Here is a 19,753-nt window from a genome sequence, read left to right as displayed (position 1 = left end):
GCAAGTGATCTCTTCTACTCACGCTTTCCTAGAATATTTGGCCTAAATCTCTTTGCCCCTAATGTCTCTTATCACACTTCATTATATATCCATTATTTCACTTTCGTTACACTAAAATCTCTGAAACTAGGAGGGTCCCTGGGATTTTTCATCTTTTGGCCTTGGGCAAATCACTTAACCCTGATCCATATCTGGCCACTGAACCCAGATAAGCTCTGGAAAAGAAAGTGGAGACTTAGCACAGCACCTGTCCTTACTCACATCTGATTCACATGTATGGCATGGCATCAATCCCCTGATGACAAACATCATCAGTTCCTTTGTATCCTTCTCATCCAGTAATGTATGGCAAATGGTAGGTGCTTAACAAAGGGTCATCAAATTAAACTGAATTGAATTCTTTGGTCATAGACCCTTAGTCTTGGTCAAGAACTATATCCTCTGCCTCCATTTACCTTGCTAATTGCATATAAAGACTACATAAATATTGAAGTCAACTGTATTGGGTAGATGATCAGATGTAGTTATTTTGTCCTTTGAATTTAAAAGGGAAACTATCTTCTTTAAATAAAGAGGGAAAAGCACTCAGAGTTTTGGCCCTACTTTATAGAAATTATAACACCTCAGTAAATCCAAAGACAGCTTCCTCTTCTGTAAATGATGAAATTAGATGAACTAGATGGACTTTGACATCCCTTTTAGTTCATGAGATATGCTTTCATGATATACTTTGGTTTCTGATCTCTAAATTAACAGAGCATGAACTATTTCTAAAGATAACTTAAAGGTTTAGATTTAGCCTGGGCTGATAAAAGAGACTCTCAGAAGATACCATTCTAGAAGGAATTGATTTAGAGTCAGAAGACAGTGTTCCATTCTTGGTCACCTATGCAATTTTAGGCAAATAACTTTTTTGTTTTTATTTATGCATTTATTATTTATTTTCATCCATATGCATGTGCATATTTTTAAGTTATAAAATTTCCTTCCCCCCCCTTCCTACCCCCTCCCCTCTGTGGCAAACAGTCAAGTTAGCATTGTACATATATATTTTGATAAACATGCTGACAGAGGTGTTATTTTCAGTATGAGGAATTAGGATATTAAGGGAAAGAGATGCATAACAGATAATTTTTATAAAGTGTTCATCAGATTCTGAAGGGGTTTTTGTTGTTGTGTTTTGTTTTTCTTTCTCTGGATGGGGATAACATGGTCCATAGCCAATCTAATATAGTTGTCCTAGCTCTCTGCACTGCTGAAAGAAACTGCTTCCATCAATGTTATTCATCTCACAATGATATTGTTGTTGTGTGTACATTGTTCTCTTGGTTTTACTCCCTTCACTAAGTATTAGATCCTGTAATTCCTTCCATGCTTCTTTAGTCTGACCATTTATGGTTTCTTACAGAACAATAGTATTCCATAATATTCATGTACTATAACTTGTTTAGCCATTCCCCAGTTGATGAACATCCCCTGAATTTCCATTTCTTTGCCATTACAAAAAGAGCTGCTATGAATATTTTAGAACATATACGACTTTCCCCTTTTTTCATAATTTCTTCTGCATAAAGATCTAGAATTGGAATTGCTGGGTCAAAAGGTATAAATAATTTATTGCTCTTTGAGCATTGTTCCATATTGCTCTCCAGAAAAGTTGGATCTGTTCACAACTCCACCAGCATCAATATCCCAATCCTCCCACAACCTCTCCAACACTGATCATCTTCCCTTTTTCTCATCTTGGCCAATCTGGTAGGTGTGAGGTGATACCTCACTTTTGTTTTAATTTGCATTTCTCTAATCAATAATGATTTGGAGCATCCTTTTATATGCTTATATATAACTTTAATTTCTTCATTTTAAAACTGTTCATATCCTTTGACCATTTATCAATAGGAGTATGACCTGTGATCTTATAAATTTGATGCACTTCTCTATATATTTTAGAAATGAGACCTTTCTCAGAACTCTGAGTTGTGTAGATTGTTTCCCAGTTTTTCTGCTTTCCTTCTAATTTTGGCAGCACTAATTTTATTAGTGCAAAACCTTTTAAATTTAAATAATCAAAAATCATTCATTTTGCAGTTTAAATGTGCTCTAATTCTTGTTTAGTCATAAATTTATCCCCTTTCCATTGATCTAATAGAGTATTTCTTGGTCTATTAATTTATCTATGGTGTTGTTCTTTATGTCTAAATCCTGTACCTATTTTGACTTTGTTTTGGTATAGGGTATGAGATATGGAGCTACGCCTAATTTCTGCCATACTATTATCCAGTTTTTCCCAACAATTTTTGTCAAATAGTAAGTTCTTATCCCAGTAGCTTATGTCTTTGGGTTTGTCAAATAGTAGATTGCTGTAGTCATTTACTCTAACTTCTTTTGAATCTATCCTAATCCACTGATCCACTCCTATATTTCTTAGGGGGTTTTTTTTGCAAGGCAAACAGGGTTAAGTGGCTTGCCCGAGGCCATACAGCTAGATAAGTGTCTGAGACCGGATTTGAACCCAGGGCTCCAGGGCCAGTGCTTTATCCACTGCACCACCTAGCCGCCCCTATTCCTATATTTATTAACCAGTACCAGGCAGTTTTGATGACTGTCACTTTATAGTATAATTTTAGATCTGGTAGAGCTATGCCATCTTCCTTTACATTTTTTTTCATCAGTTTCCTTGCTACTCTTGCCCCTATGTTGCTTGAGATGAATTTTGTTACTATTTTTTCCTAGCTCAGTAAAGTAGTGATTTGGTAGTCTGATTGGCATGGCACTGAATAAGTAATTTAATTTGGGTAAAACTGTCACTTTTTTTAATATCAGCTTGACCTAACCATGAGCATTTGACATTTTTTCCAATTATTTAGATATGACTTTATCTGACTGAGGAGAGAGCTTTATAATTTTGTTTACAGTTTCTGGGTTTGGCTTGGGAGGTATATACCCGAGTATTAAATGTTGTCTATAGTTATTTAAATGGAATTTCTCCATGTCTTGCTCTTTGGCTTTGTTGTTCATATATAAAAATGTCAATGATTTATGTGGGTTTATTTTATATCTTGCTACTTTGCTGAATTTGTTCATTGTTTCATGGAGTTTTTTAGATGATTTTATCAGTTCTCTAGCTATACCATCATATCATCTGCGAAGAGTAAAAGTTTTGCTTCCTCGCTGCCAATTCTAATTCCTTCAATTTCTTTTTCTTCTCTTATTGCTTCCTTGATTCACCCCTGATTTTATTGGAAATAGTCCAAGTTTATTCCCATTACATATAACATTTGTTGATGTTTTAGATAGATACTATTTATTATTTTAAGGAAAACTCCATTTGTTTCTAAACTTTCTAGTGTTTTTAAAAGGAATGGATTTGGTATTTTATCAAAAGTTTTTTCAGTATCTATTTCAGATAATCATGTGAACCATTCCTGCCTAACCTGGTATAAATCCCACCTGATCATGGTGTATTATCCTAGTAATAACTTGCTGTAGTCTCATTGTTAAAATTTTATTTAAGATTGTTGCATCACTGCAAGGATTTGCATGAATTGATGCCTGAGTTGAGATGAGCAGAACCAGAAGAACATTGAGTACCATAATAGCAACATGGAGTTGACAATCTTAATGGACTTGCTCATTCCATAAGTGCAACAATCAGGGACAATTTTGACAGATCTACAATGGAGAATATCATCTGTATCCAGAGAAAGAATTGTGTAATTTGAACAAAGACCAGAAACTATTGCCTTTAATTTTTAAAAAAAAATCATTATCGTATCATGTAATTTTGCTGTCTCTTATATTTTATTTTTTTCCTTAAGAATATGATTTCTCTCTCAACACATTAAATTTAGATCACTGTATAGCATTGAAACAATGTAAGGACTACTACCATCTGTGGGAGGTGAGGGGAGGGAAGTAAGATTAGGGGGGAAAATTGTAAAATTCAAAAATAAATAGAGTAAAAAAAAAAAGATTGCTGCATCAATATTCATTAGGGAATTGGACTATAATTTTCTTTGTCTGTTTTGGTTCTTCCTGGTTTTTCCTGTTTTGGTTCTTCCTGGTTCTTTCTGGTTTAGCTACTATGTTGGTATCATAAATGTAGTTTGGCAGAACTCCTCTTATTTTTAAAATAGTTTATGTAGAATAGGAATTAATTGTTCCTTAAATGTTTGGCAGAATTCACTTGTAAATCCATCTGGAGATTTTTTTCTTAGGAAGTTTATTGATGGTTTCTTCAATTTCTTTTTTTTTAATGTGGTTATTTAAGTAATTTATTTCTTCTTCTGTTAATCTGGGCATTTTGTATTGTTATAAATATTCATCCATTTCACTCAAGTTATCCAATTTATTGACATACTGTTTGGCAAAGTAATTCCAAGTTATCTCTTTAATTTTGTCCTCATTGGTGGTTAGTTCACCCTTTTCATTTTTGATACTGGTAACTAGGTTACCTTTTTTCTTTTTTTTCAATCAGATTAACCATACATTTGTCTATTTCATTGATTTTTTCACAAAACCAACTCTTAGTTTTATTTATGAGGTAAATGGTTTTCTTGTTTTCAATTTTATTAATTTCTCTCTTGATTTTCAGATTTTCTAATTTGGTATTTAATTGGGATCTTTAATTTGTTCCTTTTCTAGCTTTTTTAGTTGTATATCCATTCCATTGATCTCCTTTTTCTCTATCTTATTCATATAGGCATTTAGAGATGTAAAGTTTCCTTTCAAAACTGCCTTGGCTGCATCCCATAAATTTTGGTATGATGTCTCATTATTATCATTTTATTGGATATAATTATTGATTATTTCTATTATTTGCTGTTTGGTTCACCCATTATTTAAGATAAAGTTATTTAATTTCCAATTATTTCTTGTTTTCTTTCCATGACCCTTTATTACATGTAATTTTTATTGCATCATGATTTAAGAAATGTATATTTATTATTTCTGCCTTTCTGCATTTGAATATAAGGTTTTTATGCCCTTGTACATGGTCAGTTTTGGTACGGTATGGGCAAATAACTTAGTTTTCTATGAGCTTCAATTTCTTCACTTGTAAAATGAGGGAATTGGATTAAATGAAAGAGACCAAGTCTCTTCCAACTATAAATTCTATAATTTTTCATCAAAAATGTCAGTTTCAAAATGAGTTTGTTAAAATTCTTTCTTGAGACATCTGGTTTACCAGCTACTTCAGGACTATCACTACCACCTCCTGAGGTACCTCCAGTATATAGTGAGTATCCAATAACTAATCCACTGGGAAGAGGGCAAAGAGACAGGGTCTAGCAAACCTAGAACAAACTGTATTCCAGGAGTCTAAAACATTTCTTTGAAATTTTAATTTACACACATAAGTTTTTGTAACTTCACATAAGAATTTAAATTCAGTTCTTGGAATTTTGTTTGGGGAATGATTTAATTAGCTTTAAGTAGCTTTTCTATCTTAATGTGTTCTTAGCATCTCATTACTAAAAGTAATATTCATTTTCTAGCATCTTCTTCAATAGGGCAAACCCCAAATATATCACAGAAGTTTTGATATAGAAAAGTGTTTACTTATTCTGACATTATTAATATATATTAGTGTGGCTTCAGAAGAAATGTGAATTTGTCTCCTTATACTTTTTTTTTAATTGCCCAGTTATTTTCAGTTGTATGATTGTGACCCCTTTGGGATTTTCTTGACAAAGATACTTTAATTGTTTGCCATTCCTTCTCCACCTCATTTTAGAGATGAGGAAACTGAGAAAAAAAAGGGTTAAGTGACTTGCTAGATGTGACACAGCTAGATGATCTTCCTGACTGGAAGCCCAACAATCTATCTATTGTGCCACCTAGCTGTTGTCTTTCCACTGTTAAAATTGCTCTTTTTGTTCAAGGGATATGGCATCTTTTAGGTAACCGTTGTTGGGTGAATAATAACAGTGACAAAAGTGTTACAATGCAGAACACCCCCCTCCCACTAAAACACTAGAAAGTTATTATTCTGCCATGTTTTGATATGAAACAGGAAATCTTCCCTGAAAAATATATCAAGGAGAAATTAGCATGGCAACCAGTAGTTTGTTTTGCATTTCATTTCCCCACCCAGTCTGATTCTAGTTCAACTGCTAAACCTCAAGAGGTTCAGTCCTACTCTCAAAAAAGCCCAACCTCTATGGCATGAACTTCTGATTTCCAGGTTCACTTTTTGTTGTTATTATTCAATTTAATCAAACATTTATTAAGTTCCTGCTGTTAATAAGACATTGTGTTGGGAGACAAGGAGACAGAGAGAAAAGGAAAACTCTTTGCTCTCAAAGGGCTTACATACTCTTCCAGGGATGCAACATACAGACAGCAATAATTGCAATAGGTTAATGTGATTTCTGATAATTAGGAGGATCACATCTTAACAAAAGTTAAGGAAAAGAATGGAAATAGTATCTCCAGATTGAAATGTTTATCCCAGAACCTATCAAAGGGAGAGGAAGATAAATTAAGGAAAAATAAAATAATTATTTTGTTTTAATTAGGGAATGAAAATGTGACAATTCAATGAAGAAACTTCTTTTACCCTGAAGAAGTATCCCAATAGTCTTTCGACAGATGAACAAAGAATATAAAAGTATTTCCTCTTAGCTTTGTATTACCTTTTAAAATATTCAGATGGTCTACTATTACTTGGTCAACCATCACTATTATTATTTATTTAATGCATACTAAAAGTGTACTTGGAAGTGGGTGAGATACAGTCAGTTCCTGTGCCTTGGACAATTGAAGATATATGAATCAGACATAAACACACAGGCTGATTAGTTTTACCAGTCATTCATTTCTGCTTTTCCTTTTTTGTCTCATTTTTTTTAATAAAAAAGATTTTGGAGGCAATGAATGATCTATCACAGTTTGAAATAGATGACCCTAAAAATAGAAAAAAATTCACAAATACATGAGAGAAAGAAAAAAAAAGCCTAATTCCTATTTCAAACTTTCTAGTCCTATACTGCCATACTGAAATCAGTATGGGAAAAAAGAAACAAAATTTTAGCTGCATTGTGTTGTGAAAGAAATTATATACATTAATTAATTTAGACCCCATTAATTTGAAATCTATCTTACCTCATAAGGCATTCATAATTCCTACTGAATAAAACACCTAACAAGAAGATTGAAATAAGTGGTATAAGTCAGAACTTTAACATTTATTTTGAAACAAATATTATGTATTTACCATTTGAACTTATTACCATTTGAATTTATGGCATTATTATCCTGTTGTAACTATCCAATAATGATGCTTTTAAAGTAACCTGTTACGCAACAAGACCTTCAGTTTTAATTCAAATCAAACATTTATAAAATTTTCAAGACACTGTGATAGACAACGAAGAATACAAGCCAAAAATCAAGAGAGCATTTGCTAAAGAATTCTTCAAGGAGGGATATGAAATACACAAGTAAATTATTTTGTCATAATTTGATGAGGGAAGAAGCATTGACAATCTGTACTGTTCAAATCCCACTACCAAAACATGTAAGATGCACAACACTGGTTAAATCATTTAACATTTCTTTTCACCAAGACAACTCTTTAAGACTATAGGTTATGGAGAAGGTGCCAATTTATATTGGTGGAAGGGATTTCCTGATCTGGGATTTCGTGACAGCAATGAAATCATAGGTCAAACTCTCCTTCCTATCCTCTAAAGGTGGATTGTGCTTCTGTTCCCAAACCGTACCTCCCCAACCCTGGCCAAGTTGGGAGAGAATCTCCTCAACATTAGGGTGAGAACTGGGGAAGAAATAACCTATTTGAGGATTGATTAAAGTGACCAGGAGGGGAATCCAGCAAAGGAATAGGAGAAGTAGTCAGATAAGTAAGAAGAGAGAGAGAAGTGTTTTGAAACCTAGAGAGAAGAAAACATCAAGGAAAAACAGGTGATCAACATTGTCAAAAAGTATAGACTGACCAGAGGAGGATTGGGGAAAGGCCATTAGAGATGGAATTGAGAGATCATTTATAACTTTGGAGAGTTTCCAACTGAATAATGAAATCAGGAGCTAGCCTGTAGTTAAGAAGAGAATGAGAGGAAAGGAAATGGAGATATGTAGAATACAAAACCTTCTCAAGGAGTTTAGCACAAAAAGAAGAGATACTGGGTAGTAGTTAACAAGGATGGATGAATCAAGTCAGTTTCTTAAGGATGAGGGAAACATGGGCAAGTTTGCAGGTGTTAAGAAAGTAATCAGTAGACAGGAAAAAAGTTGAAGAGAATCCAAATTCCTCTAAATTCTAGTGTCTTCCCTGTTTTAATTATTTCCCACTCATTCTATATATAGTTATTTGTCCATATTTGTTTGCTTGTTATCTCCCCGAGTAGACTAGGAACTGGACAGGACTGTTTTTTCCCTCTTTTTGTATCCCTAGTGCTAAGCATAGTATCTGGTACATCATAAGCACTTAAGAGTTTACTGACTAATTCATAAATGAAAAAAATGGAGATGATAAAGAAGACAATCTGCTGGAGAAGATGGGAAGGGATAAGATCATTTATACATGAGGAGGAGTTAGCCTTGGAAAGGGGTCAGGCCACCTCATTATAAGAGACAGTGACAGGGGGCATCTGAGAGATGTAAGTAGAGGAGAGGGGTAAAAGAGAAATCTCTTCGTAAATGGCCTCAACTTTTATTTAAATGAGATAAGAGGCAAGAGTCTTAGCCAAGTCAGGGGGTAGGTGAGCTGTGGGAGGTTCAAAAAAGCATAAAAGTTTGAAAAAGCTCCTGTGGTGAGTGGGATAGTGAGTTAATTAGAGAGTTGTAAAAGGATTGCTTTCTTGTAGTATGTTTGCCCAGTTTTGTTTACATAACATATTCGTAGAATGTTAGCATGGTTTCTTGATCTTCTTCAACATCATTTTGGGGGCATGTGAGTAGAAGAGAAGGTAGCAGATGATGGAAGTAACTCAGAGATGAAGCCTGTCTAGGAAGCTAGCAAGAGGATAAGAGGACATGAGATTCAAGAGAGATAAGTGTATAGATAAACTAGAAGTGGAAGGGAATAGAGAGTACAGAGTGAAAGCTTGGGAAAGAAAGGACTAAGGGGATGAGGAATTGGAGGTCATGGTGAAAGCGAAGAACAAGGTTTGAAGTTTCAAGAGAAAGGTAGAATAACAACAAACTGAATTTTAGAGTTCATAAACATGAAAATGGAACATTTCTCCTACTAACCAGGATCAACCAATTTGGAAAAGAATAAGAAGCACAACATCAAGTGTCTGAAGATCAATCAGGTAAAATTGCAATATTTACTATTTGGGGAATCCTGCTTCAGTCCATTCAGTAAGGCATAGAATTTAATTTCTTGAAACTCCTTAATGGATAAAGTAAAAAACAAAACAAACTATGAACTTTATCATATTTTGCATATATAATACAATGTACTGAAGTTCTCATATATAGAGAGTATGTTTGTGTGTGCATGTGTGTGTGTATGTGTGTGTGTGTGTGTGTGTGAGAGAGAGAGAGAGAGAGAGAGAGAGAGAGAGAGAGAGAGAGAAGAAAGAAACAAAGACAGTGAGAGAATGATTAAATTTTTAAAAAATTACTTATAAGCATTTACCAAAAATATACACATACTATTTTTCCAAATGTTTTCAAGTAATTTATTCAATGTCAAAAATCAATGAAAACAGTCAAACTTTTGTGAACAGTCTAATAGTAGTGAAAACATATGTGCATAAAGAAGAAGGAAATAGTGATTGAAGAAAGATTTCACTTTTAAGTTTATAAGGAGTCATGAAGATTGTACAAAGAAGTTATTTTGCAAATTAGATGAATTATTCTGACAACATTTTTGCCTCTCATTCTAAAACTGTATGGTCTATTGGATACATAACCCATATTTTTTAGACTGATTTAAATACCTGCTTGTTTAATAGATACAATTGCTTTTGAGAGCCTTTATGATCTATGGGGTAAATTCATGGGGTAAATAATGTTTTACCAAACTGACTACAACAGATGTCTTTCTGTTAAATAATAGGTGCTTTATGGTTTTTCATTAAATTTTTATATTTAATAAAATGGCAGACTTAAACATGCAAAATTATGCTTTCTTAATATTAAACTGTGACAAACATAAAAACACTAAATTACTACTAAGATGTTACTGTAGACTCTATACCTTTATTAATAGCACTGTTAAAAAGAGTAAGAATGTAAGGCAGAAAAGCAGAATTTTATTTTAATGATCAACAGGTCACCCAAAGGGCAACATAAGGATACGTGGCAGGAGTAAGTAGGCTGCAACATTTTACCAACATTGACTTGCACTTGAGGGTAATTAAGAAAGAAATTGGAAAGATAACAGATGGAAAACTTTGTAGAGATTTTTATAACAACTATTTTTTTTCCATTATTGATGGAGCCAGAACAATAGGCTGCATGAAGAAATAGAAATGGTATTAATAAAGTCAAGAAATGGAATGATCAAGGATATGAAAAGGAAGTTCAGTCTGGAGAAGACTTGGTTTTGAGGGCACTCAAGGTATCTGAAGGAAGGAAAAATACCAAGGGTTTGTAGATATCCCACAGAGTTCATGACTAAAAAAAAGCTGACTGAGAAAATATTAATAATTACTTACCCACCCAAATGTGTGCCATCTCTGTGAATTGTTTGTGAATATATTCTATACACAAGTAATAGCATTCTTGATGAAGTTATAAAAAAGAAATAGGTTTTTGTAAAAAAAAATTGCACAACAGGTCACATCTTATAAAATAAAAGCTGGGACAAATAAAGATAACAGAAAAACCCCAAAAGATTTTGATAGTCTACAACAGGGCTGAGCAACCTTACTTTTAAAAGTTTTTATTGAAACAACAGACAATATAATTTGATTTGCAATTTTAGTGAGAGTTCTATGGTAACTCGACTTCATTTCCTAAAGTATTTAGTAAACCCACAGGCGACCACATGCAACCTGTGGGGTTGCATTTTAGACAGCCCTGGTCTACATCATTTGGACTGAATACATAAGATGAAATTCAGTAAGTATGAATGTAAAGTTTTATACTTGGTTTAAAAAATATCTTCAGCCCAAATACTAGATTGGAGAAGTTTGATTAGATAGCAATTTGTCTGAAAAACACGAGGGGATTTTAGTACATATCTTTGTATATATTTTTATACAGGCTGTGCATGGATAATATGGTCCAGAATTGGACAGAAGAAAATGAAATAGCTCAAGTGGGAAACTGAAGAGTTCTTTTTAAAAGTGATAATGTTCACCCTGAAATAAGCAATGATCTTTTAACTAAACTCTTCCAATGATGGAATATGGCCATAGTCTTTTTTGTTTTTAGGTTTTTGCAAGGCAAATGGGGTTAAGTGGCTTGCCCAAGGCCACACAGCTAGGTAATTATTAAGTGTCTGAGACCGGATTTGAACCCAGGTACTCCTGACTCCAAGGCCGGTGCTTTATCCACTATGCCACCTAGCTACCCCCATAGTCTTTTAATAATTAAAATTGTAAGTTACAAAAAGAACAAATGGGCAGGTATATATATATATATATATATATATATATATATATATATATATATATATATATATATATATATGTAGGCTGAGACTCATTACCAATCAAGAATTGGGTAAGCCAGATAATATAAAAATATTGTCAGAGCTATAAAGATCCACAGCAAAGGTTGAGGTCATCATATAGAAAAACTGAAGGATAATTGAAGAACATTAAAATCTAATTTGTGTGCTTGTCATAGCCTCACTTCCCTAATGTTGTGGTCTTCTTTGAGAAAGAAGGAAAACATAATTTTTATTAATTTTATTATTATTATTATAACAATTATGTGAGATAGGAATTTATTCCCAGTTATCCTTCAGTTGATATCCTACAAGTCAAAAGAACTTTAGGAGAGGTCACTGTATATTGATGAATATATTATGAAGAATTTATAGAGGACATGGATGGATTATAATCTATGCTGTTAGAGGCAATAACCACATCTATGAAATAAAAGTCCACTAATATTGAAGACTTGTAGTTAGATAATTTGAGGACTATCAGATGATCCATCACAATGATATTCATAAAAGATTAGAAAAACCAGAGGAATACACAAAACAAGTTAAATAGATCTATAAGATTTACAGAAAGATATGGACAAGAATGTCATGAGAAGATCTGAATGGGATCTGTACTGGAAAAAAAAGAAGTGCAGTACTCACATCAGTGAGAACAAGGTTCATCAAAATATTGAATTAGAGGATTAAATTTGAATTTCCTATTTCATTCCTATGAAAAAAATACATTTTAGTACCTAACAGATGCATTCATTATGATTAAAAAAAACCCTCACCATTTTAGTAGCAAACTTGTCAAATGGAGAAGGATAATTGATATGAACAACAACTGGTTTAGGGAAAAAATTACTTGTAAAGGTCAATAGAGGATGTTAGAATATAATCAGCAGTTTACTTTCATAAAATACTAAAATGTAACAAAAGAAATAACTAGTTAACAGAAAATTTAATGTAAGATTTAAATAAAGTTTGGTGTGAGATCCAATTAAGTATTTAAAGATAAGTCTAAAAGTTGGACAGTAAATTGAAACTGATGACAGTGGACTCTTAAGATCTCTGCTTAAAACCCTTACAAGAAAGTTGAACTAAGACTTAAGAAAATTAAATCAATAGGAGAAAGTGGTAAAAGTACACCCCAAGGAAATCTGTGCTGGAGTTGACAAAACTCTGAAAATATAGAGATGCTATTTTTCACAAGATATCTCCATAATGAGAAAAATAAGAAATAACAATATGGTTTTAGCAGTAGTAGTAGTAGTAGTAGTAGTAGTAGTAGTAGTAGTAGTAGTAGTAGTAGTAGTAATCTTAAGGGCTAACACCAATATATTACTTTGAGGTTTACAAAATACTAGACATGCTGTCTCATTAGATCTTCATAACAATCAAGTAGCTAGATGGCAAAGTGGATAGAGCACTGGCCTTGGAGTGGGGAGGATGGGAGTTCGAATTTGGCCTCAGAGACTAGTTGTGCGACTTTGGGCAAGTCATTCAACCCTGAATGCCTCCAGTCTTGATTCATACATATCTGGACAATGGATCCAATTGACTCTGGAGGAGAAAGTGAGGCTGGTAACTTAGTGTAACTCCCCCTTACTCAAATTCAATTCATGTACTTGTCATGGTATCACTTCCCTGATGTTGTGATCACCTTCAAGAATGAAGGACAAACATCATCATCATCATCATCATCACCATCATTATTGTTATTAATTATTATTATCATAACAATTATGTGAGATAGATGATTTTATTTCCCCAATTTTATAGATGAGAAAACTGAGGCTACTGGAGTTTAAATGACCTTCCTCAAAACATTGAGTTAGAAAATATCTGGAGTGGGATTTAAATTCAGGGAGCCTTGACTTCCAGTTTAATGTTTTGATCACTATGCCACTTTTGTTTGGTCATTTCTCAGTTATATCTGACTCTTTGTGACCCTTTTTGAGGGTTTTCTTGACAAAGATACTAGAGTGGTTTATTGTTTCTTCATATGAGGAAACTGAGGCAAATCAAATTAAAATTATTATAAGAACTATATAAAATAGATCAAAAATATTCTTTATGAATATATAAGATGGGTTCAAACTGGATTCCAGTCATCAGACTAAGATTTGCACTCAAGTTTTCCTGACTCCAGGTGCAGCACTCAATCTACTGGGCTCTCTAATCTGTACCATTTAGTTGCCTCTAAAAGACAACTAGGATGACAATACTAATTACTTACTCATTCTTCTAAAAAACTGAATAATTTAAAAATTTTCACAGAGCACATTTCTGCTATGAGAACTTTCTTTAGTAATATAGATTGCAGTTGATTATATAACTCTATTGAATAGTTCTAGAGATTTGTGAGAAACACAGCATTTAAATGATTTGCCCGGGGTCACAGAACTGGAATTTGAATTCAGGTCTCTGATTCTAAGCTTAATACTGTTGTCCATACTACATTGTCTCTACCTTCATTCTTATCCATATAAAATTATTATAAGAACTACATAAAATGTATCAAAATATTCTTTATGAAAATATGAGATGGGTTCAAACTGGATTTATCAAGCAGTTATCAAGAGCAAAAGATATAGAAACATCAGGATTGGAGAGTGTTTATTGCTTGTTGATTCCAAATTAGCCTTGACTAGCTAGACACCAGTCAGTCAGGGAGTCAACCTAGAAATATTAAGCACTTACTGTTTGGCAGACACTGTGCTTTATTTCCCTGGGGATATGGAGAAAGGCAAAAGCACTATTCCAACCCTCAAGAAATTCCCATTCTAATAAGGAAAGACTATGCAAAAATACCTCTGCACACGCAAGTTATATACAGAGACATGGAAGGTAATCTCAGAAGGAAGTCACCAACAGCAGGGGGAGCCAAGAAAAGCCTCCTGCCAAAAAAAAGGGAGATATGGGAGAAATTTGAAGAAAGGGAAAGAAGCTAAGGTTTGGAGAAGAGGACTCCAAGCCAGGGGGACAACCAGGTCAAGGCACCAAGCTGGGAGGTTCCTCATCTGACAGAGCCTCTCTTGAATATGTTAGGATCATACAAGATTTCTTGATAGTTTTAACCACAGGGCTAACTCTGTTCAATGACCTGGTGCTCACCAATATATCAAAATAGAAAAGGAATTTCCTATAGATGATGAAGTCCTCCATATGTTCTTGTTGGCAGATGATATCTTGCTCACTGCAACAGTCTTACCAAACTATCACAGGGCCTCTTTTGATGAATCTCTACTAAATGATATTGGCTTAATGATACACACCAGAAAACTAAATGAATAAAAAATATATATTCTATTGTTCGGTCTATGACATGCAGTTTGCATTGCATTGGTACATTTGTGGGACATTATGTGTGTGTATATATTTATTCTATGTATCCATCTCTGTATCTCTGTATCTCTCTCTCTCTCTCTCTCTCTCTCTCTCTCTCTCTCTCTCTCTCTCTCTCTCTCTCTCTCTCTTTTTCTCTGAAAGGAAGTGCATTTATATAATCAGTTAGAACCAGAATTTTGGAGAGTGTGTTGGCTGTTGACTTGCATTTGAGAAATTATGCAATGCTTTTAATAACACCATCCTGATCTCAGGTATATAGGCCCATTTAAAAAGTACAAATGTTCTCCCAGTGATATTTTATAGCTGTGAATGTTTAAGCTTCACAATCTCCAAAGGTTTAGATTTGCAAATGACACAAAGGTCAGTTGAGGATCATATGGTAGGGACAAGTATCCTATATAACTTTCAACAATATCCTAGGTTTAGAAAATTGCATAAGTAAAATGCTTCAGGAAATGTGAGCCAGTCATATAATGAAGGCAAAAGCAATATATAAGCAGGCTGAGGTTGCAATGGTATCTACAAAGGTACAGCACCAAGAAGGCTGAATACATAGGTCGACCTCACAAAAACAATGAAAGTGTAGATTCTTCCTCAGGGTCCTCCAGGAGGTTCACCTTCTCTTGTCACTGACCAGATTTCTATGCCACCTCCTGTCACTCTCCCCAGCATCCCCCAAACACGTCCCTATCTCCTCCCTTCCTCATTTTTAGGCTCCTTTAATGCATTACTTCTTACATTAGAATTTAAGGTCCTTGAGAGAAAAGATATGATTTTGCTTCCTTGTAATTGTATCCTTCATGCTTAATACCTTGTAGAGCACATCATAAGCGACTGATAAATAATTTTATCTATTTATCTATGGAAGAACATGAATAAGAATTCCAGAAGATGAAAAGGTATGAATGGATTGTCAGCTGATAGGGGAAATATTGACATAAATGAAATTCAGATCGACTGAAGTTTTGACATATATAAAGCATATTCCAGAATTTCTTTTTCAGAAAAAAAATTTTACATTTTAAATACAAAAATAAAAATACTAAAATAGAACATGATAAAATAGTCTTATATAATATTATACCATATGCCATCATAATACATGGGAAAATTCAACTTATCTATATACATCAATATTATATACTCATCAATGTGCTGTGGATATATATCTATATATAAATATATGAATATATATGTATGATTCTGAATGAATGTATATGATACCAAAAAGATGAAAGAAATTTCATCATAAAAAGATTTCAGCAGCTGCACAATGTCATCTTAATTTTCTATGTATAAATTTAGTCAAAAGATGATCACTTAACTATTTGAATATTAAATAAAGTCCATAAACATTCAGAAGTGAATAATGAAACAATATGTCAAAAATACCATTTTATCATTCAGAAATCATTAAATATAAGCTATAGAAAAAGCAGTCTCTTTTATCAAAAATATTTACATTTTCTACCATTTACAGCTAAAAGGAACTATGGAGTCTGAATGCAGACCAAAGCTTACTATTTTCAATTTGTAATAATTGTTTTATGTTTTATGGTTTTTTTCCTCACGATTTTTTCCTTTTCTGTTCTGATTCTTCTTTCACACTATCATTAAAATAGAAATATGTTTAATATAGTTATGCATGTATAACCTATATTAGCTTTCTGTCAGGGGCAGGGGAGAAAAGTGAAGGAGAGAGAAAAAGGTTAAAATCAAAATCTTACAAAAAATGATTGTTGAAAGCTATTTTTGCATGTAGGTAGAAAAAGAAATAAAAATTACTTTTTTTATAAGTTGACATTTTCTGCTAGAATTCATCAGAAATAAGCAACAGAATAAATGCAAGAAAAATAATGTCTTTTAACCTAAATTTGCCACTTACGCTCTAGAAGGTCATCTTTCCTTTTGGTGTCCAGAAAACATTGAAAAGGGGAAAAAAATTTAGGTTGAATTCAGCTTCTATCAAGATGTGACTCCAAACTAAACGCATTCTGAAGGTAACTAAGATTTCTACTCAATACTTTCTTCATCAAGGTTTTTTAAAGTAATATCTAGTCAAGAACAAATACATTTCTCCTCCAACTTTCAAACCACAACGAAACATGGAATGAATGATATAGAATTTCAATCCTCTCTAGCATGAAATATGTTCTTCAAAAGGCATGAGAAGCTCCCTTTGACCCAAGTAAAAAAGACATAATCATGGAAACAATGAAAGTCAGACTTCCCATATAATTTTTTAGCTAAAAGATGGAAAAATTATTTTTTCTTGTATTATTTTTGTCTCTGTAAACCTTTTGTACAGGTTAAATGTCATTGTCTCTAAAATTCATAATTTTAAATGTAACATCACTCAGCATTTTACTTTTATTCCTACCTCTCAATAACTAGAATACACTTTCAATATAAACTGGGTCATTTCTAGAAGTTCAACAGATACAATATTGCTTATTTCTTTTATATCATTTCAAATTAATTTCTATTCAATTTCTTTTCTTCAGTTAGATGCTTCTACCCACATTTTATTCTTAATGAATTGAGCCCTCTCTCCATACAATCACTCATTCACCCTTCCATCACCCATCCATCTATCTATCCATCCATCCAACACATTAATTGTATGCCTATTGATTTTTGATGCATTGTGGACAAAAATATTCTAGCACATGAGTAACTAACTGCTGTACTGTTCTCTTTGTCTGACCAGTAAGGAGAGATGTGCCTTGGCCACCCACAGTGCTGGACTTCATGTCTTGGGTGTGGGAGATTTCATTTTAAAGAAATCATTTAGTCCACTCTGGGGTATTCCATTTTGGCACCAGTGAAGCACTTTTAAGCAAATGCCTTTTCCAAAGATTATTATGAGAATCAAGACCTACAATGCTTGTTGTTCTGCCACCCACCTTAAAGAATTGCTTCATATTTAATGTCTGCTTTCTCAAGTATCGACAAGTGAAAAACCACTTACAGTATAAGTAGGAGATTAAAATGGCCTAAAAATGAAATGGAACAGGAATGCTTTGTAAATGTACCAACAATGTTTATAATAGTAAGTGCAATTGTATTGAAAAGTCAAGTATTGGAACCATCTAATTATTCAAACTTTTACTTCCCTGCAGGTGTAAATACATGAGCCTAATAAGCTTTCCTACTGTGACAGAGCATACTTAAATTATATTAAAATATTAAAAACTATTTAATGAGCTTTTTCCCTCCAAAAGTAAATTGAGTGTGTGCCTGAACCTGCTGGAGGCAAAGGAAGTTTCAAACATATCGTTTTTTAAACTAGCCATTATTTCCCATGTTGAAAAAAAATGGCAATTTTATTTCTCAACAGCAAATGAAACTGTCAGGAAAATTTAGGTGCAATAAAATTGGGTGGTTAAACCAACATACTGGATTTGGAATAAAACTGAATTAAAGGAATTAAAATTAATTCTTATGTCAGTCAAAATTTAAGAAATACTATTACAAAGCTTAGTTTCTTTGCAAACAGAAATTCCTTGTTTTGGGTTAAGTGCAGATTTATCAGTCTTCTTAATGGTGTCACATTTGAAATTTGTACATTGAAAAATATTTTGCATAAGATGTGTTGCTTCTGGCAACTTCTCTGCCTAAATAAAAAGTTGTCAAGCAGTGTGACTTTAGTGGTACAGAGTTTTAAAATGGTGGCTTCAGTCCAAGGTTAGCTAATAACGGCTGACATGCCCTGGAATCTTGAGGCCTAAATCAACATTGTTTTCACAGCTGTAATTAAGCCACCTAATCAGAAGCACATTTTGACGGGACAGTTTCTGGAAGCCAGACATTACAATTTCTTATGCCTGGAGCGCAGTGGCTCATGAGAGGTCCTCATTTAATTTCGGGAGTTTTTGGGGTTTTTTTTAAGTAGTAAAATGAAAAGACTATTAAAAAAAAAGCAGTGTGCAACTGTTGAAATGAAGCAGGCCTATGTGTTCCTGCCTTGACCAACCTTGTATCCCACCCTCTTCGGGCTCTCTGCCGAGTCCCCATCTCTCAAGTGGCAGCTGCACACAGTGAGATTAAGGGCTTCTGCCAAAATCAACAGATGAGCTGGTCTGAACTGGCTCTCTGTGTGTTCTGATTGTAAATTGTGCTGGTGATGATTAGAGAACTCTAACACAGGATGTCGACTCTTAAAACTGTCCAGAGAAAATAATTTTTTTTTTCAGTTCAGGAAATTTTTTTAAACTTTTTTTGTGGCTTGGTACATAGTGTTTTGTCTATAACTTTCAGATGATTCAATTGAATTCATCCAAATTAAGTAACTATGTTATTAAAAAAAAAGTCCCTGTTCCCAGCAGGACCCTTCATCCCAGGCTGTTTCAGTAACAGCGCTGCTGAGGGAAGTTCTTCCACCAGCCCACAAGTTGTGTGCTTTTACCACCTGCCAAAAGACCAGTTCTAAAATGGGGAGAATTGAGGGGAGCTATTTGCATTTATCTATTAACTATGTTGACCCATAGAAAAGTGACATTGTACTCTTGCTGTTTTCCTGCTTCTTTGTGCCCTTATATTCAGTAACATTAAAATAAACTTTCAACCCCAGAGGCCATTGTAAAACTATCAATATGAAGGCACCAGTCACTGGGGTCTGATTACATTTAGTTCTGCATTTTAATTACATATGGATTCTATTAACTGAACCTTTTGCCTCATAGGCAACATTTTAATCAAATTACTATAATTTTCAAATATGTTACAATAGTTTGACAAGTTAAAAGTTCACATACCTAACATATTGAATATCAAAAAAAACTTTATATTAAAAGGAAATATTCTTTACAAATAGACTAATACATT

At 33.5% G+C, this 19,753-nt stretch overlaps 1 protein-coding gene across 5 annotated transcripts in view; it reads right to left on the bottom strand.

The window, feature by feature from the left end:
* Positions 1-19,753, bottom strand: part of CCDC171 (coiled-coil domain containing 171) — a 459,446-nt gene that overhangs the window by 32,235 nt on the left and 407,458 nt on the right. Inside the window, exon 26 of one of the 5 annotated variants that reach the window (XM_074197553.1) lies at positions 17,833-17,922. The exons of the other annotated variants lie outside the window; for them this stretch is intronic. Within the exon in view, the coding sequence (XP_074053654.1) occupies positions 17,833-17,922 (90 nt within the window). The remainder of the gene's footprint in view (positions 1-17,832; positions 17,923-19,753) is intronic. 5 annotated transcript variants of the gene reach the window in all.

This window comes from Macrotis lagotis, chromosome 8 (genome assembly GCF_037893015.1).
Source record: "Macrotis lagotis isolate mMagLag1 chromosome 8, bilby.v1.9.chrom.fasta, whole genome shotgun sequence".
NCBI lineage: Eukaryota > Metazoa > Chordata > Mammalia > Peramelemorphia > Peramelidae > Macrotis > Macrotis lagotis.
Note: the sequence above shows the minus strand (reverse complement) of the source record. Positions and strands in the feature narration are given on the sequence as shown.